The 22,369-nt window shown below is 31.7% G+C and overlaps 1 protein-coding gene across 1 annotated transcript in view; it reads left to right on the top strand.

Annotated features, from left to right (window-relative positions):
* The first annotated feature begins 472 nt into the window (after nucleotides 1–472).
* The window catches only part of LOC143057935 (uncharacterized), a 30,762-nt gene continuing 8,865 nt past the window's right edge, over nucleotides 473–22,369 (top strand). The window contains exons 1-8 of the mRNA XM_076231387.1: nucleotides 473–615; nucleotides 7,359–7,779; nucleotides 8,282–9,288; nucleotides 16,395–16,519; nucleotides 17,524–17,664; nucleotides 20,045–20,105; nucleotides 21,055–21,245; nucleotides 21,902–21,962. Of these exons, the coding sequence (XP_076087502.1) occupies nucleotides 535–615; nucleotides 7,359–7,779; nucleotides 8,282–9,288; nucleotides 16,395–16,519; nucleotides 17,524–17,664; nucleotides 20,045–20,105; nucleotides 21,055–21,245; nucleotides 21,902–21,962 (2,088 nt within the window). The 5' untranslated portion in view covers nucleotides 473–534. The remainder of the gene's footprint in view (nucleotides 616–7,358; nucleotides 7,780–8,281; nucleotides 9,289–16,394; nucleotides 16,520–17,523; nucleotides 17,665–20,044; nucleotides 20,106–21,054; nucleotides 21,246–21,901; nucleotides 21,963–22,369) is intronic.

Below are 22,369 nucleotides of genomic sequence, written 5' to 3'. Positions count from 1 at the left end.
CCGTGCATACAATATACAAGACAAAACAGTAAAAACTGATCAAAACTAATCCGTCTGATGAAAAGAGCTGTTAAAATTCATCAATTTTTGTTGTAAAGACTTGGAATTAAAAAGATGTGATCCAGTATACGATTGTTATGTATGGGGATAAATTTTGTAAATATCGTGGAGTAAATGTTAAAGTTTCTATTTTTGTGGTTTGTGAAACCAAGATATTTTCGGCATGTTTTGCTTTCACTTTCAGTTTAAATTACAAAGGAACGTTTGAGGGTAGACATATATCCGCAGACAAAAGTAAACCTTTTAGTGCAATCACGTGTTTGGTATTTAAAACCATTTACGTACATAACAACTATAAAAATAACAAGCCTTAAAAACGGACATGAATAAAATCAGATATTAAAACTTTATTTACCCACACACGGGCATTTAATTTATTGCATTCCTGGGCTACCCTAGTGGGTATCCCAGGTTAGGCCTCTCACCCCGCCGCCAGAGGTCGCGGGAACAACTACATTGTCGTCAGTGTTAAACATGGCTGCACCCGATACAGACGTCTCATTACAAATTGAACCGAGTAAAACACCCGCTAAACTAGAAGATTTATCAAAAGAGGTAAGCAAATACATTTTCATTTAATATAATAATTTTCCAACCTATTTAAAGCTTTCCTGGTGAGTGTTAAGTCCTAATTAGATAATATTACGCGATAGTACATCAGATTGGGGTACAGCTGTTCTCGTGTGCATGTGTTTCATTATAAACTACCCTGGAATTCACACGTAGATTTGTATGGATTGTCGAAGCTTTGCATGATGTAGACTGCTTGTTTAGTGGCTTGTCATCAACTAATAATTATTTAATTTTCAGAAAAATCGCATTGAATATTCCCTTTCGGTGGTAACCGTTCGGGTGTTTTGAGTTCGATAGCCCGTGACTTCGCCAGCCATTTCATCATTGATGTTACTCAAGCGTGATGAAAGTGGGCGGAGCAAAATTAGTATATATTCAAATACACAAAACATCTATATATATTATTGCATAGACAAAAGTATTTTTTTTGGTGTTTATATAGAATAATATTCATGATGTCTAAAGTATTTGATTGAATTGTGTGAGGGCCATGATGAGGGCACTTTAATAGTTTATACAGATATGGTTAAAAAAAAATATTATAGTATATAATTATTAAAATAATAATCTGTTTGAGATAGACAGTATATTTCATTTTAATTATATGTAATTAAGAACAATTTGGAAACAGGTAAAAACAGACACATAATCATCATGCAAATGTGTGTTTACTACAAATATTTTACCTCTGAAATGTGGTTCATACATGTATAACTATGATGCAGTTGGAATATTAATTTTAATATAGGGAATGTACTTTGTGTTTTGGCATAATGAATAAAGGAGAAAGCCAAATTAAAGTAAAAAATAAATTATGCAACAAAGTCGACAAACGAAGCTAAAGCTACAGACTAAGAAGAATGTAAAGATTACTAACTACTATAAATTTTGTTAAATTTATTTTTAAAGATGTGTTTAATAACTTATTTTTATAATTAGTTTAAAACACAGATTCTCATAAGTGTCTTCCAGAGGTCTTGGACTTGGTCTAATCTAAGAAGGAACTTTTCATTTGAATTTCAAAAGTCCAAAACCTCCCATCATTTTACTACATTGATGATAATTCTACAGGACCCTTTGCCTTGTTGAGGCTCAGGGGGGACTTTCACATGGAAATTAAAATGGTCTTGGACCTTTCATTTTCATTGATAATAATTCTTCAGGACCCTATGCCTTGTTTAGGGGGGACTTTCACATGGTGGTCTTGCATCGGGACTTTTCATTTTCATTGATGATAATTCTACAGGACCCTTTGCCTTGTTGAGGGTGGACTTTCACATGGAAATTAAAATGGTCTTGGACCTTTCATTTTCATTGATAATAATTCTACAGGACCCTAGATGCCTTGTTTAGGGTGGACTTTCAAATGGAAATTAAAATGGTCTTGGACCATTCATTTTCATTGATGATAATTCTATAAGACCCTATGCATTGGAGCCTTTCATTTTCATTGATGATAATTCTACAGGACCCTATATATGCCTTGTTTAGGGGGACTTTCAAATGGAAATTAAAATGGTCTTGGACCATTCATTTTCATTCTTCTAATTCAAACCCCAGAAAACATTGTAAATAAACATTAATTTGCAAAAAAAAAAAATATTAAAAAATAAATCCTCCACATAAATAACAAAAGCATTGTTTTCTGTTCTTTTCAAATATATTTTGAATATAGTGTAAATCTGAAAAACTAAAAATGTGAAAATAATCCCTAGCAAAATGTTGCAATACTATTTAATGTCTGACTACTCCACACATTAATCAGATCAGAACCTGGGGTGCACAATGGGGTGGTGCAGAGTGTCAGACAGGGGTAAATTTATGTCTTGTCAAAATGAACACGGACAGATGTTTATTATCATACAGTATAAGTAGATAAGAGGACCTGTGTATCTACCCTACTTAACACTCAATGATAAGGCCATACACAGGAAAGTTTTTAGTTAGATCTGTACAAAATGTACCAATAATTATTAAAATAATGAAGAAAAAATTTAAACAAATTATCATAATTTAATATCTAATAAGTGCATCGTGAAAAGTGTCTATTTATCGTGTAGATTAAAAGATAACAAATTAAAGAAACTGAATAAAGCCAGGGGCAGAAACTAAAACTTGCAAATGATTTATTTACTACTAAGAAATCATTGATTATAAAAGGAATTGAAGCAAACTCCCTCAAAAAGATATTTAGTGGACATCCAAATAAGAATATGGTATAGGTTTAAAATAAAGCATCGCAACCCATCGGGTGTCATCATTTTAGGATTTATGACAAATAAGTCATTTTACTTAATATAAAGTTAAAGTATTTTATGTGTGAGCAAAAACCAATTCAAGATGGATAATTATTGCAGATACATGTAATAAAAACCTGACGAATGATTGTGTGAGTCAAAATCGGGGGTGGATCCTGTTATTTTCAATAGGGGGGTTCCTGACCCAGGATGAAAAGGCAGGGGGAGGGTTCCAACCATATCATATGTCCCCATTCAAATGCATTGATCGTCACTGGTCAATATACATTACTTGTACAAAAAAAAACCTGTACAAATTGAACCTGTACAAATTGTAATTTAAGTAATTTGTACACAATAAAAACCCATATACATGTATGATTGGATGCTGTCATGAATACCATCCTCTAGGTTGGACCAGGGCTTTGTGTTACATAAGGTAAAATATATGGTCCTAAATTTTTATCTCGTCCTGAATGATTTGTTCAAAAATTGAACTATTCTTTGTTTTAATATTTAGTTCTTTTGTGATTAAAATAAAGGCACAAAGTACATGTACCATTTCCAGTTTAGTTAGTAAATGTACATTTAGATTAAACACATTTTTACCAATAAATGTATTAAGTCTTATTCATTTTGTACATATCTTTCATTTTTGGCATTATAAAACAACAACATTAAATCCCTCAAAAAGCTGTCGTTCTGAAACTGGTGAAAAAATCAATGCTATCCCTGGTTCAGTTGCCTCAATCTGTCGACTGGGTTTATTATAGATTTGTATAAAATCCTCATAAATAAAATAAACCATCTTTGACATATTGTTCATGAATATGAAATTTATTGTGTGCTGTATTATTGTTTTATTAAACTAAACAGTGAATTGTTTTATCACGGGCATTTAGAGCTTTTGCCATCACTTTGCGCCAGTTTTTGTTCTTTTGTAACTTTTCTTTGAATATGTTCACATGAAAGCAAATCATTGCTGTATACATGTACATCTTGCATGTACCTGTACCTTCAACAATCCTTGTTTCATGGGATACATTGTACATGTAGTTTAGTTGATATTTTGAAATCCGGCCCAATTTGGCCTGTAGTACTGACAACATGTGTACATGTCCAATGTGTATTTAATTTTGATTTTGAAAATGATAACAATTTTATATGTATACATTTATTTCAGTGCATGAATGAGACTGTTGGAACTTTTAAGCATGTTTTTGTTTTAGTCTGGTGAATTTCAAGAATGTATTTTATGGAATGTGGTTTGCATGATACATTTTGCATCTATAGCTTGTGACCTATATTTTATCCCTGGAGATCGCCATGGTGAATGAGGTGAAGGTCAAAGGTTGGTTGATGGAAATTTTATAAGTTTATAATTAAAAAAAAATGTATACATTGTTTGTGAATTGCATATCTGTGCTTTATTGTAATTATTGTAAATATAATATTTTGTTACTATAGATTGCTTTAGTTTCCATTTTGAAATTTTTAGAACCCTAAATTTAAGCATGTTTTAACTGTCAGTAGTGTAGCTTTTTAAAAATTAAAAGTCCGTTTCAATCCAGAGTTAATTAAAATGCCTGAAATGTTTTCCTCCAACATGGTATCATCAGTATAATGTACAAGAATATGTTGATATGTTTACTTTAGGGAGGGGGGGGGGGTTATAGAAATTAAGTATATGAAAATGAGATTTTTAGTTGGAATTAAATTACATTCATATATTGTAAATTAATGTCATGTAGAAAAAAAAAGGACTGCAGTGTGATTATTGTAATTGAGAAAACATGAATTCTTGTATAAAAAAACAGTCATTTTTTATACGACCCCAAATTTTGAAAAAATTTTCGTCGTATATTGCTATCACGTTGGCGTCTGCGTCGTCGTCGTCGTCGTCGTCGTCCGGCGTCCGAATACTTTTAGTTTTCGCACTCTAACTTTAGTAAAAGTGAATAGAAATCTATGAAATTTTAACACAAGGTTTATGACCATAAAAGGAAGGTTGGTATTGATTTTGGGAGTTTTGGTCCCAACATTTTAGGAATAAGGGGCCAAAAAGGGCCCAAATAAGCATTTTCTTGGTTTTCGCACCATAACTTTAGTTTAAGTTAATAGAAATCTATGAAATTTTGACACAAGGTTTATGACCACAAAAGAAAGATTGGGATTGATTTTGGGAGTTTTGGTTTCAATAGTTTAGGAATAAGGGGCCAATAAAGGGCCCAAATAAGCATTTTTCTTGGTTTTTGCACAATAACCTTAGGTTAAGTAAATGGAAATCTATGAAATTTAAACACAATGTTTATGACCACAAAAGGAAGGTTGGTATTTATTTTGGGAGTTTAGGACCCAACAGATTAGGAATTAGGGGCCAAAAAGGGACCCAAATAAGCATTTTTCTTGGTTTTCGCACTATAATGTTAGTATAAGTAAATACAAATCTATGAAATTTAAACACAAGGCTTATGACCATAAAAGGAAGGTTGGTATTGATTTTGGGAGTTTTGGTCCCAACAGTTTAGGAAAAAGGGGCCCAAAGGGTCCAAAATTAAACTTTGTTTGATTTCATCAAAATTGAATAATTCGGGTTCTTTGATATGCCGAATCTAACTGTATATGTAGATTCTCAACTTTTGGTCCCGTTTTCAAATTGGTCTACATTAAGGTCCAAAGGGTCCAAAATTAAACTTAGTTTGATTTTGACAAAAAATGAATCGGTTGGGTTCTTTGATATGTTGAATCTAAAAATGTACTTAGATTCTTGATTATTGAAGTTTTTTTGGTCCAGTTTTCAAATTGGTCTACATTAAGGTCCAAAGGGTCCAAAATTAAACTTTGTTTGATTTCATCAAAAATTGAATCCTTGGGGTTCTTTGATATGCCAAATCTAACTGTGTATGTAGATTCTTCATTTTTGGTCCTGTTTTCAAATTTCAAATTCTACATTAAAGTCCAAAGGATCCAAAATTAAACTAAGTTTGATTTTAACAAAAATTGAATTGATATGCTGAATCTAAACATGTACTTAGATTTTTGATTATGGGCCCAGTTTTCAAGTTGGTCCAAATCAGGATCTAAAATTATTATATTAAGTATTGTGCAATAGCAAGTCTTTTCAATTGCACAGTATTGTGCAATGGCAAGAAATATCTAATTGCACAATATTGTGAAATAGCAAATTTTTTTTTAATTAGAGTTATCTTTCTTTGTCCAGAATAGTAAGCAAGAAATATCCTATTTGTGCAATAGCAAGAATTTTTTTTAATTGGAGTTATCTTTCTTTGTCCAGAATCAACTGAAATCTTTGTTATATACAATATACAATGTATATACACTTTTTACTACCAACTGATAAATTTAAATAATCTTTACCATTCAGTGATAACAAGCAGTTTTTTTACATCTTAATATTTTATGATGTATTTAAATGAGTAGTTATTGTTGCAAACTCCATTAGAAATTTGAATTGATATCAGTTTTGAAAAAGGGAAACGGGGATGTGAAAAAAAAGGGGGGGGGGGTTAAATTTTTCTCATTTCAGATTTCATAAATAAAAAGAAAATTTCTTCAAACATTTTTTTGAGAGGATTAATATTCAACAGCATAGTGATTTGCTCAAAGGCAAAAAAAACCTTTTAAGTTCATTAGACCACATTCATTCTGTGTCAGAAACCTATGCTGTGTCAACTATTTAATTTTAGATTTAAAAAGTTTGAAGAAGAAATCTTTAATTGATTTGTAAAATCTTGGCATTTGTTTTGTGTAAAAAAAAACCATGTAATGTCAAAAATTTGATCACAATCCAAATTCAGAGCTGTATCATGCTTGAATGTTTTGTCCATACTTGCCCCAACTGTTCAGGGTTCGACCTCTGCGGTCGTATAAAGCTGCGCCCTGCGGAGCACCTGGTTCAAATATTTACCCATGTCATTGCATGCACAATAATACTGCCGACAGAAGGAAACCTAAATTTATGCACAATTTTGCAGATCCAATTTTCATCTGATTTGATTGATTGCTGGTGTTTAACATCACTTTCAGCACGAATGACTTAATCTTGGTGGTCAGTTTAAAAGGTGGAGGTGTCGGGGAAAAAAAACAGCAGCCTTGGACAGGAAAACTGTCAGATCACAGCAGAATTTACTTACAAGGAGCAGGCCAGGGTTACAACTGACAACCTCAGTGCTGACTGGCTTATGATTGCCAAACTTTTAATTACCAGATTTATGTTCTACAGACAGTTAAATTTAACACTATGTACGGGTCTTTAAGTATTTTTTGCGCTTGACTGTTTTCAATCACAATTTTACTGTTCTCTCATTTCCAAAAATCACACAGTAGTTGACACTTATTTTTGTGTCTTTTTTCAAATGTATGAAATTTTAGATCATACATTTAATAAAAGGAAATGAAGCTGTTTTTTTTTTTTTATCATTGACGAAAACAGTGAAATCTTAATGACAAGACACTCCTTAACTTTAGGGCAAGACACCACAGGAAGGAGAGCAGTCATGGGAGGGAACTCCGGAGGAACAACGGAAAGATGATGCCAAGAAGGCATCAACACCAACGGAAGAGACACGCCCACCCTGGAAAGGGGTTCTTGTGGAGTGTGCTAAATTATGGACTTATTTGTCAGGAGTTGCAACTTTTGAGAGGACAAATATGTTAAGGAAAGGGAGGGAAGTACACAAAATATATGTAGAAGTAATTAAAGGGAAGACATTTTTAGATGATCAGTTTACGTTGACAGAATTTGGAAGAATGGTCTTGCAGAACGGCACCATCAGAGCAGGACGTGCAAAAAATGCCAAACAGATTGTTGTTGCTAGGGAGACACTCTATTGTAGTGGATCTGGAGCCTGTAAAAGGGCCTGTGGTTACTATGGAGAGTGTATGCCAGGTAGTTAATGACAAATTTGAAGCTTTGAATATTTATATCATTTAACAACATAAATGTGCAGTATAAACATGTATATTGCTGCTTGAAAGTGGGTGTGACATTAGAATAACTGATTGTATATAACTATTTATATATTTTGATAGTCCAAATGACATGAAAATGCTTGCAAAAGCAAATATTTTGATTGATTGCATGGACTATAAAGGGATTAAAATACCTTTAAAAACTTTCATAGCGTTTTGTTAGATCGCTGTCACATTAATGTTTTGAGACATATTTAATGATATATTCTCAACCATCTTTTCCTTAAAACAACAAGAAAAAATAGTGAAAAAACAAGATTATTATATTGAACAACAAAAATTATTTAATCTTGTTGAATTAAATTGACATTTTGTAAAAAAATACTTGTCATTCTTTTAGGTTGATGAGAAATTATTTCTTGGTACTGTCTGTACATGTAAATTTATGAAATTTTGAAATTGTTAAATTTTGTTTTCAGGATGTGACAAGACCAAAATGAGAGGTCACAAGTGTAGCTACAGAGTCAAACTTACCATGCGACTGGGTTACGTCAATCATTGGTTCGTAGAAGTCCTTGGTTCACATGACCAGTTTGCTGCTTCTAACTACAACCTAAGCCAAAGTATCATGAACTCTCCTTTATCAAAGAGCAATAGTCCATCTTCGCCAAACCAAAGAACTCCACCTAGTGGACGAAAGCCAGAATCACCATGCCATTCACCAAAAATGACTTCATCACCAAATAAGAACTTACCAAATAGTGATGCTTTAAGTAACGGTGCTATAAATACAATGCCAATGAACTTGCCAACTCATAATTTGCCAAATTCTCTTGCCCCACTCATAAATAACTTGCCAAATTCAGTTTTATCTAGTCAGATGGGTTTGCCATTAGGATTCCAACACGTGTTGCCAATTGCCTCGCAGTCAGCCATATTTCCTAGTCAGGGTAACCATGGCAACTTGGCCAGTCTGTTTGCCGGTGCTTCTAGTCAGTATTTTCCAATAACTCAGAACACAGACCATAATTCTCCACAAGATGTTCCATTACCTCTAGTCAAAGTGAAAAAAGAACCCATTGAAACAGAAATTGAAAAAGCTGTTGCCATGGAAATTAATGAAGCTTTAAATAGAAATGGGATGGGTATATCCAGTCCACCACAGGAAAGAGCTAAAGCACGAAAGAGATTTACACCAGTCCAAAGAGAAAATAGAATGTTTTCAATAAACAGCTTAGCTACAGATTTTGATAGGAATGGAACTCGACATGACCTTGATTCGCACGTAAGAAAAGAATTACGAGAATTAGTAACTCGACGTGAACATGAGCGTGGAGCAATGGGGTCAACTGCTGATTCTGTTTCTAACGATTCGCCTATTAATTATAGTATAAATGGTGATAAAAATTGTGATGATGCATACACATATGTTTGGGACGGAGATACACGATCCTCCGAGGTTAATGATGGGGAAGGCAAACCAAAGGTATTTTCTCATCTCTTGTATATTGTAAAATATAATATTAGGAATTTATATATTGTATATTTTTTTTATGGTATATATATATTAGAGAAAGGATTGTTGTTAAATAAAGGCAAATTAAGCAAAATTAATTTATTAAGGGTAAAATGTTGAATTAAATTAAACTTACTTGGCCATATGTTTTCAGCAGTTTTCATGAAATTTTGGTGAATTGTTTATATCTATTGATGCAAGTCATATTTTTATGAATTTAAGATTTTGCGTTTCCAAGTTCTGGGATTTAATTCATAAAAAGGGGTGATTTTTCTGTTCTGTCAATAACTTAAAAGTGTTTTGAGCAGTTTTCATTAAACTTTGGTGATTTGGTCCATGCTGTGTTTTTATATTTTCTGATATAAAATTGAGAAGTTATTGAACTTTTTTTTTTGAAACACAGCAGGTGTATCATGCAGTCATCGTGCAGCAGTTTATTAAGATTTGTCAGACACCTTGATCAAGTTTTCCATCAATTTTTATAAAAGATAGAGAGAAACTTTGAAAGCAAAAATGATCAGCAAGGCAAGAAATACAAATAAACCAGAATAGCTTAAAATGTTTGGTCAACTGTTATTTGAGTTATTGCCCTCTAACAATTTTTTTTACCTTTTTTGGGGAATGATTTGCCAATTACCTGGAAATCTAAATACATTTGTACAAGATAGATACAAACTTTAAAAAGGAAAAGTTATCAGCAGGATAAGATTTACAGATACTTCATCATGACTGATTCTCAGTTAATAAAGTGGCCATTGCTGAAGGTACAGATAACCGACACATGCTTTTTAGAGCTTTCAGTGTAATAGTTAGTATCTTTACTTTCAGTGGTCATTGTGTTCTTGTATAATAAATAAGTGACCAAAGTATGATACTAGAATCTTGATTGAAGAACAATGTCCTAAAAAAGTTGTGAAGTACTTCACATTAATTTTTTTTGAAAATAATTTGTCAGAGCTTTTGATAAATTGTCCCAGGAAATCTTTTAAAAAAGATTTTCTTCAAATTAATTTATTTTTTTTAAACTAAAAAGTCTTGATCAAATATTTTTTTGAAATTGACAATATAGATGTGTTTTGTTTGATGTTTGTTTTGAGATAATCAATGGCATGGAGCTTTTAGGTTTCTTATCTTTTTTGTATGGGTGCTATTCAATTTCGTGCTAAAAGATTGTGAATCATTTTCCTAAAATTTTAGCTACCCAGTTTAAGTCTAAAGTTTTTCATCGATCATACTAATTGCCATGGCAACAACATTTATTGGTAAAATTGTAGAGAGGAAAATAAAGACCTAGTTTTGGGTGACAGAGAGGGAAATTAAGCTATTAGCATATAAATGAACAAGAACTTGGTGTTGTTTGAGGGTGGACGTTAATTTTAATCAATATCTTTGCTATGTGCTAATATTCATTTAATTCTGGAACGAAAGCTTGGTTAATGTGTTAGTAACATGGTATCGGTTTATGGTACATATCCTTTGCAATATGGGATTTTGATGCAGAAAGATTGAGAAGTGTTGAAAAATAGACAAATCATTATGGCTTTTGGAATTGAAAATTATTTCAAATTATACAGGTCATTAACATGGTTATAGAGAAAAGATGTTCTTGCTTGTCCCTTGTAAAATCCATAGTATGTTATCATGGTTATCAAACATATATAAGCATGATTTAATCTATAGTTGATATTGCATTGCTTCATATGTATAGACAAAAAACACAAAGTTTTAAAAGTTTGGGATTATAAGGAATTATTTATAAACATTTTGAGTTTTCTGGAAATCAAGTAAAAATCTATATTGAAATAAAGTTTGAATTGGTATCATTTTGGGCTATTCATTTATACATTTTCAGCAGTATTATTGGGTCAAACGGTACAACCCTTGCTCAAAGTTTTGAAATGGACTGGATAAAGATTCACTACATTTTGTTAATTGTTAATACATGTAATAAGAGGGATTCCAACATTTATAATTGGGTTATACCTTCAAGCATTCAGGTGTTCAGTAGACTTTTTAGTATTAGCACTGGTAGACATTGTCAAAGGCGGATCCGGGGGGGGGGGGGCCCCCTTTAGTGAGAAAAATTTGGAGCGGCCCCCCCTTAGGTCAGTCAGCAGGCCCCCTTTAGGAAAAGTTCTGGATCCGCCACTGATTGTCACTTACAAAATGTATTAAGTATGGCTTTACGGATATGTTTGTATTTAATTTATAAAATAGAATAATATGTCTTATTTTATTGAATAATTATAGTCCCCACCTGACATTAAAACAAGTAAAATTTCTGTATATGTTTCCACTGATATTTTCCTATTTTAATGACAAGTTTCTGTCATTTACAAGGAAATGAAATTACAATTAGATTTTAATTGTTCTACCTGTAACGAATTTTTGCCGAGGGACATAAAGTGAATGTCGTTTGTTATCGCTCTTCGGAACACAAATTCCTTGGATTATTTTTGTCATTAAGTCATAAACTTGTCTAATATTGTCAGAACAATACATCATTTTAGTATTCTATATTGGGGTGAAAGGGTGTTAAAGATGAAAGGGGTACATGGAAGGGAATTATATTTGTTCAACAAAAATAAACTTTTTATATAGATTAGAACGTTGGTTTTCCCGTTTGAATGGTTTTACACCAGTTATTTTTGGGGCCATTTATAGCTTGCTGTTTGATGTGAGCCAAGGCTCAATGTTGAAGGCTGTACCTTGACCTATAATGGTTTAAGTTGATAAATTGTGACTTGGATGGAGAGTTGTCTCATTGGCACTCATACCACATCTTCCTATATCTATTAAAGGTAGAATTAAAGATGGCTGATCATAGTGATAAGTATGCAAGGTTAAAACAATCAAAATTTCCTTTAAAAAAAATTACTCTCAAGCATGTCTAGTTTAAAGGTCAGTTTAAGTTACTCTATTTATGAAGGAATTAAAGATGTGTAAAGCCGTGGTCATCTTAAATTTTGGTAGAACTTATAAGATTTATGGTCATTCTCGTCCCAAACAACTGTTAATATAAAATCACTGTATGTGTAAATGATTTACTTTTACTGTAGAAACATAAATTTTCGTGGGGTTAAAATTTCTTGGGTTTTGTGTCTATACAAGATTTCATGGGGATTAATTTTGTAGTTTCCAGTACATGGTAGTGATATCATATGTAGATTAAATTTAATTTTGTTGATATATACTCTCCAAAAAATAAACGAGATTAAATCCTCTACGAAAAATTTCTGCGTTTACAGTAATTAACAGCTTAATACTCTGCTGTTGTTTTTTATTTGGTTGGGTTGTTGTCTCTTTGACACATTCCCCATTTCCATTCTCAATTTTATTAATAGAATTGCTGTTGGAATTGTGGGTTGATATTGTGTTCTCTCATTGAAGTCTTCAATGTGTATTGGTAATTCATATTAACGTCTTTCTGCAATACTAAAAAATACATATCTCTTTGACACATTCCCCATTTTCATTCTCAATTTTATATATATATATATATATATATATCAAAAAGTAAATACATTTAGTGCATCAAGTTTATCTAAAACATTACACCCTTTCCTTGTTTTATTACCCGATTTAAACATATATGTATGATTTTACATATACACATGTATGTATTTAATCAATAATATTTATATTTGTATATATTTGTTTGCTTATATTACAATTTTGACTTTAACTATTTAATTATCAGGCAATTTACAATGCATATATATATATATGGTGCATGTATTTGTACTTTGTAATTATTTTGAGGCTTTTTTTACATTGATATTGAAAATATTTCATTATATGAATGGGTAATTTATATGTAAAAATATATACCATGATGAAATAATCACACTATACAGTGGTGGATCCAGCCATTTAAAAAAGGGGGGGTTCCTAACCCAGGACAAAGGGGGGGTTCCAATTACATGTCCCCATTCAAATGCATTGATCGTCCAAAAATCCGTGCCTGCTATAAGTGGGGTGTGGGGTGGATCTGTTCATCCTCCACTGTAACATACTTTTTGAGTCCAACAAACTTTGTACAGTTAGCTCTTTAGCTCTAAGGATTTACATAAGTATGTCTGGAATTAAGACCCCTGAACTGTAAATTGTATTCTGTGAGAACTTTATCTGCCTTCACAAACCTATTGCTACTGAAAAATATATAATAGATATTTGCTTCTAACAAAAGGATGATACTGTAAATTCAGAAATTATTGCATGCATTTATTATTGCGATTTTGTCATTTTAAACTTAAATGCGATTTTAATTTTTATGATTTTAAGAAAAATCCTGTTTAATTTATATAGAATATTTCATAATGCCAGTTTAAATTATTGCGTTTACATTTCAGTCGCATTTTTCGCAATAATAAAAACCTCAGCAATATATTTATGAATTACAGTAGCAGGGTGTATTTGTCCTGTCAATCTTACAGTGAGGGCAATATGACACTTGTCTTACCCCTAATGTAACAGTACTTTCATCATGTCAAAAGAATTTTCCTTTCAGCCAATGATTCATTTATAACTGGGTATTAATATATGTGTAAGCTATTAGTTATCAATTACTCGCACCCTTTGACTCTGTCTCTCACCTTGTCAAACATTTTATATCTTGGGTATCCACGGTTTTGTCAGATAGCTAATAGGGTATGCATAAATTATGTTCTAATCACCAACATCTTAAAAACTGCCTTTTATCAAAATCCATTTATAGCTTTCATCTGATACATAAACTTATAAATATTAGTTACGATAAATTGTTACTGGGTAGGTCGCATAGGAGAAAATTCACTTCTCCGGGGTATGCATATTTAATGATATTATAATTTCGGTTTATTTCTTGTACAATAACGATGTACCGTGCACTGATGACCTGGAGTCATTGTTGATTTGTTGTGGTTGGTTACGGGTAGGTATCTGGCGTAGCAAGTATGTGATCCTCGGGGTAGGTGGTACACAACTTTCTATCATCTCACATCTGTTTTATTGGATATCATGCAATCAAACACATTATTTTCTGGTTAAGTTATTTTCATTTAAATTTTTATGCTACGTCTTTCAAAAGCCTTACAGCTGAAAATTTATTATGATTTTTTGGCCCCTATGAATTCTTTCTATCTCAGTTGTACATTTTCTTAAAGTTAATCATTCTTTTTCCATTCTTGTATAAACATAACCTGATGGAGTAGACTTTGTAAAGTTGATCTTGTATTTACTTTGGCTCTTGTAAGGGAAGGATCTGGACATCACTAATAGGGCACTGATTCATAAGGCTGGGATCATTACACTTGACACTAGGAATTAACAGAGTGGGATCTATCTGCATGAGATTAGGAAAAATAAAAAAATAAATAATGTTATAATGTCTGTGGACTTATTCAACTTATTTGTTTCTAAAATAATGAAGAGAATGCCATTTAAAACATTTGAAACAAATTAAGTCTGCAATTATACATTGTATTTCAAGTATGAACCTTGGTTGAATTTACATGTCAACAAAATTCATCAGATATTTGGCATAATGAAAATTAAAAACTTCTCTTCATTATTTTCAAAGCAAACCGTATTTCAAAATATATATACACAATCCTTGTTACCTTAAAACACAGATCTAGTTTGAATTTTGGTGGCATCACTTTTACCGTTTTAGAGTTATGCTCTTGTATAAATGGAAATGTCAGATTGTGTATGATTTAGATAAATAGAAATGTAAAATGGGAATATATACTTTTTTTGTGGTGTGATTGCCAATGACTATCCAACAAAGTTCAAATAAAATGGTGTAAGCAATTAATTCAGTGTACATATCATTGTGACAGAATCCGTAAAGAAATTTCTATGTCTAAATGTATATTTATTCTAAAGTGGTTTGAAAAAGATCCTGTTTTAAATATGTTTTATTATAAATACAACTATCTATGACGTGTCATAATTATAAGAATCTAAAATAAACTTAGTTTTAGGCCATCAGATCATTTTATCAATGATTAGATTTTACAAGAATTTTTGTTCTTTTTAAACCCATTTACCAAAAGAAAAAAATATTGATTAAGAAAAGTGGGGATTGCTCTCAAATTAAAAAAAGTGTTTCAGTAGAAAATCCTTTCTGCTGTAAATTTCTGACAAGCACCGAGTGATTTGTTATTGGAAATTGTTATAGCGAAGCAACCTCATTGATCAACCACTTTGGTGAAATTGTCTATAATTACGTTAAAATGTTTACCCGAAAGGAAGAATTCCTCAGTGCGGGTATTGATAGAAATTACTATTGATTTTTGCCATCCACTTGAAGCTGTCAAACTGCTCGTCTGTACAAATTAGGCTAGATTCATTTTATATCATCAGAAAAATATAGTGTGATAATTCCCTGCTATATTAAATGTCAATACACTCTGGCATTCTCTTCAATTTGGATGTTGTCCTTTAAATTGATGAATGTTGCTTGACTTTCCATCCAGTGGAAAATATTTGAAGCATTATATATATATATTGAATGAGAATATTTTTATACTGTATATAGGTTTGTAGAGTCTGAAATATTTGCATTCTTTGAAAAGTGAAAAACGATATCACACAAAATAGGATAATTGACCAACAACATGTAAGCTTAGACCCTCTTCAGAAAAGTGAAAATTACTTGAGTTCTTTAACATGAAACAGATTGATGATTAATGAAATTGAGAATGGAAATGGGCAATATTTCAAAGAGACAACAACCCGACCAAATAGTAGACAACGCACAGGCCACCAATGGGTCCCCAACACGGAGAAAATCCGCCACCCTGAGGTGGTCCTCAGCTGGCCCCTAAATAAAATTGTGTTCAGTGGAAATGGATGTCACACAACTCTTAAACACATAAATGAACTAATATTAAAAACTATACAAGACTAACAAAGGCCAGAGGGTCCAGACTAGATGTCTTTATGCTAAACATTTTCACTATTTTTTGGTGCTTTACATATGGGGTAAGTTTCAGCTTTAATTGTTACCCTCACCTGTATTTGGATAATTATAACCCTCCTTTTTGTGCTGATTTTGTCTTTGATTAAAGTATTGTTTGTTATATTTTCAGGACCTGATATCAAGAGTCCAGCAGTTAGAATCTCATGTCAAACAGCTGAGGAATGTCGTGTTGAAGAACCAAGGTGACAGCAAACATAGTCGAAAACAGAAACAAAAAGAATTTGATTTTAAAAAGTATGATAATTATAATTTTAAACACTTAAAGCTACTTGTCAGATTTCGAGCTAACATGCACTCATTTTTAGTTGCCTACTGACAAAGTTGAAGTGGACTTTTTGTTTCCAATCTGTCTGTCTGCCTTTATTTTTTTTTGTCTGTCTGTCTGTATGTCCATCAGTCCAGTAAATAAGTTTTCCACACTTTTTCTTCATTCTTGAAGATATTAATTTGTTATTTGGTGTATTGTTTTATCATGACAAGTTACAGATCAAGTTCCAATTTTGATACAGTCTAATCATTTTGTGCAGGTTTATGTAATCAATAAGATATCACTTTTCAACACTTTTTGTTATGCCTTATAATGATAGACTTCAAACATGATACTCTAAAAATTTGATTGTGAATATTATTATTGATGTACTGGAGTATTTTGTTTTTATGTATATACATACCAGATATATTTAAGGAATGACTGTAATATGTTTTCTGTCTATGAAGAAATAACATAAAAATTTGGTGCATACTGAATAACGCGCGTAGTGGGTTATTTAACAGTGTGCACCATATTTTTTATGTTATTTTGAATAGACAGAAAAAATATTACAGTCATTTCTTATAATTTAATTCTAAATTCCATTTTAAACCGTAAAAAACCATGAAAAAACATTGATGACGTCACGGTCACATGACTAAATTATGTCTATGGGCTCATAACAAAATAACGTCAGCCAATCAGAAGACGCGTTACATCCAAAATTAAATTAATTATTACTCTATGTTTATTGATACTGTAAATTCAGAAATTATTGCGAGCATTTATTATCCTTATTTTGTCATTTTTGACTAAAATGCGATTTTAGTTTTTGGGATATTGAGAATAAACCTGTTTAATTTAACAAAATATTTGAAAATGCGAGTTTAGATTATCACGATTATAACCCTGTCACATTTTTTGCAATAATAAAAACGTCCCAATAATTTCTGAGTTTACAGTATTGTAAATTAACTGTTTATTGCAGGTTCAACACGAGACATGTTGCCCTGAAGATTTCCTATCTAGGTTGGGACTATCATGGCTTTGCTGTACAAGAAGACACAGATAAGACCATAGAATTAGCTTTGTTTGATGCCCTCATCAAAACAAAACTAATAGAATCAAGGTATTCAATAAAGCACTGATTGGGTAAAAAAGTACCTATTTTGTTAACACTGAGAAAAAAAGAATCATCAATTAAAAGCATGAATTTGAGCTCATAGTCCAGTCAAACTAAGTTTGAACCTCAAACTAATTGCAACAGAAAACATTTTAGTTCTAATCTATAGCATTAAGTCCCAATCATACACAGAAAAAAGTCCAATAAAATCTAACTTAAGAAAAACTAAAATTTTGCATTTTTAATTTCTTTTAATTAATTTAAATTAACATTGGAAAGGGATATAACTCTGCAAAAATGTGTCTTTTTTGTCAGTTTTTGGTTGATTTTCTTTAAATACGTGTAAAAGATGATACAATTATAGGGTTATAAGTTCGTATTTGACTATGTTTTAATCTTCTGCTCATGAAATGTACAAAACCGAAGCAGTATTGGTATTCAATTTTTTTTGCACATTTTTTATTAAAGAAATTTCAAATTTATCGCTATGTGAGCATTTTGAAAAAATGAAGTGAATATTTGGTATTGTTTATATCTGTAAATTATATTTGTTCAGAATCTACCTTGTTTAAAGAAACTTTAAACCACAAAAAGAAAAAAATATATGCTTAATCATTTTTATTCAATTGAGATTTTTTACCTTGACATGCTGAAAAATCCAATAAATGGTCAACGAATTAATTATGAAATCTAGGTTGTAGCTTGAGAAAAGATATGAAAACACCTTTAAAGTTGTTTTTTATACTCTTAACCCTTTCAACGCTAAACATGGCATATGCCGCGATGACATACGCTGTCCGCCACTGCTGATGACAATGGATTTTTCATCAGGACTATTAAACCATTCGGTTTTCGTTCGGGTCCTCTCGCTTGAAATCCCGACAATTTTTATAGTAAAATCATGCAGTAGAAGGAAAAAAAAAACCAAATATTTTGACAAATGCAAATGGCGGAAATCGGACACAAAGCTGTAAATATGTAAATATTTCAGCATTTCTATGGCGAAACTGACAACGAGGATTAGTTAAAAGGTTTCTTGTTATCTCAATGTGTTTATTACATTTAATCTGTGTGGGAAATATGATTTGATCGATCATTACGAGACGTAGAAAAAAGGGGGAAAACGGAGGTTGACTTAAAATTTTGAGGACGGAGCCACTTATTTGTGCCACGATTACATAATTCATTGTGTATGTTGCAATACGCTATGGAATCAAGCAACTGGTGTCTTCTTTATTATATGGCAGATAAAACAACAAAATAAATGAAGACTAAAAGTAGTTTTTATTCAAAATTCAACACAAATGTAATAAATTACACCTTTTACCTGTTAATTACCTGAAAATGCAGGTAACCTGTTAAAAATATTTCTGAAGTAATTGCCTAACATTACAGTTCATGTTCTTCTGAGCATTTTTCATACAATAACTTTCTCTGTATCTCTTATAATAAAAAAGATACAGCAGTCTGAAAAGAAATATACTGTTCTAATGAATGAACACAAAAAAAATGTAGCAGCAGCAGCCATTTTTCTATTTTTTTGTGTAGCGTTGAAAGGGGTAGGACGGCTAAAATATCAAGAATCAATACATTCTGTTGAATAAAAGCGGTAAAGTTATAATTTTGTATCAATTTTTATTGATATTTCTGCCTTTGTGCAGAGTTATCTCCCATATCAATACAAATCTCCATAGGAATTTTAATATGATTTTTTTTAGTTTTCCTCAAGTAAGATTTTATGGGACTTTTTTCTGTGTATATTTTTTGGGTATAATGCTAAAGATTAAAACTTTAAAATCTTCTGTTGCAATTACATCAAGGTTAGGGTCAAATTTTAGCCAGATTGACTAGACTATAATTGTGTAATACTTCTGAAATTTCCATAAAGTTAAATAGCACTTTTGAGGGGATGCTCCTTCAGATAAATAGTTTTTGCTTTATATGATTGAAGATGAAGAATTGTTGCATTCAGTGCATGTATTTAAAACATATTCAAGTAAATGTTACAAATCGAGAAAATATTAAGAAATTTTGTAGATTTACTTCATATAAGATTTGCACGTTTGCTTAGTAAATTTACATCCTTAAAGGTAAAATCTTATAAAATCTGTATCTTAGGGATGACATCAAAAGTTCAATGTAGGATAAAAAAAACTTAATTCACATAGTTTTTTCACTGACCCCTACCAACCCTCTTGACTTAATTTTGGAAAAATTGATTGAAAAATATAGATGTATGTAAAATCGATGTTTGATAAACAAAACTTGCAGCAATTTTACCCCCCACTCCCGACCAAAACTATTTGAATTAAGTTTTTAATCCTACGTTGATTTTTTATGTCCTCCATTTTGAAAATGAAATTGAATTTGTTTCTTATATTTTCAGGGAAATATCCAATTACCACAGATGTGGACGAACAGATAAAGGTGTTAGTGCATTCAGTCAGGTAATTGTACACAAAGGGAGATAATCAGATTTCTGAAGGTACACGAAGGGAGATAATCAGATTCTGAATGAAATGTTAAAGCTCGGTAAAACTTCAAAATAACAGCACAGAAATATTATTGATGCCTTGACTGAGTGGTCTAAGTAGTTACTACTGTAATCACTAGCCAGTCAACACTGAGGCTGTAAGTTTGAACCCCACTCGTGAGGGTACACTCGACACCAATCTTGTCAGTTTTCCTATCAAAGGTTTGTGGTTTTCTCTGGGCACTCCAGCTTCTTGCACCAATAAAAACTTGCCACCACGCAATAGCCTTAATGCGGTGCTTAAAAGTGGCGGTAAAACACTGTCAAAAATCAAATCAAATATTATTGATGAGAATAACAGTTCATACATTTGGTACATAGACTACAGAAGCAGAAATACAAGTTTCATTGCATAATATTTTCTTTTAAGAACACAATATCTATATAGAAATCTCAACCTTTAAATGCTTTCAAAGAATTACCCATATTTCCACTGCAAAATACAGGAAATTAATATTGACATTGAGACAATCAGGGGAGACCATTGGAAAAAAGACATTGAGACAACAAGGGGAGACAATCAGGATGAGACCATTGGAAAAAAAGGTTGGAATACTTGGTGGGAAATAATGTATGAATAGGACAATTTATTTGGGTTGACAAACTCTGAATGAGTGAAAGGTTTTTTCGAGTCACTTCAGCTTATCAAGGTTCAACTCTAGCCACTATTATTTAGCTGCAAATATTTTACAGTATTTTCCATTATGCCATCTTGAACAGGTTACTATCTATTAATACCACTAAACACAGATGTTGAAGAGTATTTATTTTTATGTTGTCCCCGTTTTTAAAGACACAAATACATAAATGTATATACTGATTTGAATGTTCAATTGAGTTAATCCTGACATTCTTTTTTATAGGTGATATCAATAGATCTTAGGACCAATTTATTGGAGGGACCAGGAGTTAAAGTCAGAGAAGATGGTACAGCTAATGACCGACCAGGAGACAAAACCATAGAGATTAAATATGTCCACATTCTCAATAAAGTACTACCTCAAGAGATCAGAGTTTTGGCCTGGACTCCAGTCAACACAGACTTTAGTGCTAGGTTAATATTGTTATCAAACCATTTACTACCTCCTGTCCTACAAATAATTCATTTATGCCCAAATTGCTAGTGGGGCATCCATGTACTATTGACACATTCTTGTTAATTTGTTCGATAAACTCCTCCTACAATTATCTCCAATTCCTCAAACTTCACAGAAAGATTACACACATGTTGAAGTTCTGCATCTGTTGTCATAGAATTGTTTAGGAAATATTTGCATTTTTGCTAAGTTTGAAATTTTTGAAAGTAATTTTCAACAAATAGGATAACATTGGAAGAGAGCATTGTCAATAGATTGACAGCAAATCATAACATTGAATCCTAAAGCTAATGTTATAGATATCAATGAGACAGCAATGATAACGGAAATATTTATATGTATAAATAATACAGCCATCGTTGTGTCCCTGCAGAAATTATCTTATTAACCAATTTTCTTGTAGCGGATCATATTTAAATTAACTAATTTTCACATGTTGATATCAATATTGCTTAGGTGAAACAGAAACTGAAGGTTCTCTATACAAGCAGTTTATGTTTTTACGTCTAAGATTTTTAAATAAGAATTTGTATACAAAGGATTGTTTTCATGTAATGTAAAAGTATATATAAAAGCTAAAATAAAATTAAAAGTATATATGTTTTATTTACAGATTTGATTGTAAAAAGAGAACATATAAATATTTTTTTCCAAAGGGCAACTTGAATCTGCAGGTAAGATCTACTGTACACTGTTACATTCTAAACAGGACTGAAATGTTCATTCATTTTACACAAGTTTGAAATTTATTACTTTGTTCAAAGTAAAGTCTAAAGTTGTGGGGAAAAAACCCACTTAAGTATAAAACAGATAAGGAATGTTATACCACATTATTGTTTTTATTTGACCAAATGTGTCAACAAATTTATACACTTTCATAGAATAGAGAATGGAAACAGGGAATGTGTCAAAGACCACATCCAAAATGCAGAAAACACTGAAAAAATTCTAAAACTTACTGTCTTTGAACTTCAACTGGCTCCTAAAAGAACATTACTTTTGTTAAAAAAAATAATCTGTTTTAAGGTTGTACCTAACACTACAGGGAGATAACTCTGTAAAAATCAGCTAAACATGGGAG

The sequence above is a fragment of the Mytilus galloprovincialis genome, chromosome 13 (assembly GCF_965363235.1).
Source record: "Mytilus galloprovincialis chromosome 13, xbMytGall1.hap1.1, whole genome shotgun sequence".
Taxonomy (NCBI): domain Eukaryota; kingdom Metazoa; phylum Mollusca; class Bivalvia; order Mytilida; family Mytilidae; genus Mytilus; species Mytilus galloprovincialis.
The sequence above is the reverse complement of the archived record's forward strand: the minus strand, read 5'-3'. Positions and strand labels throughout refer to the sequence as shown.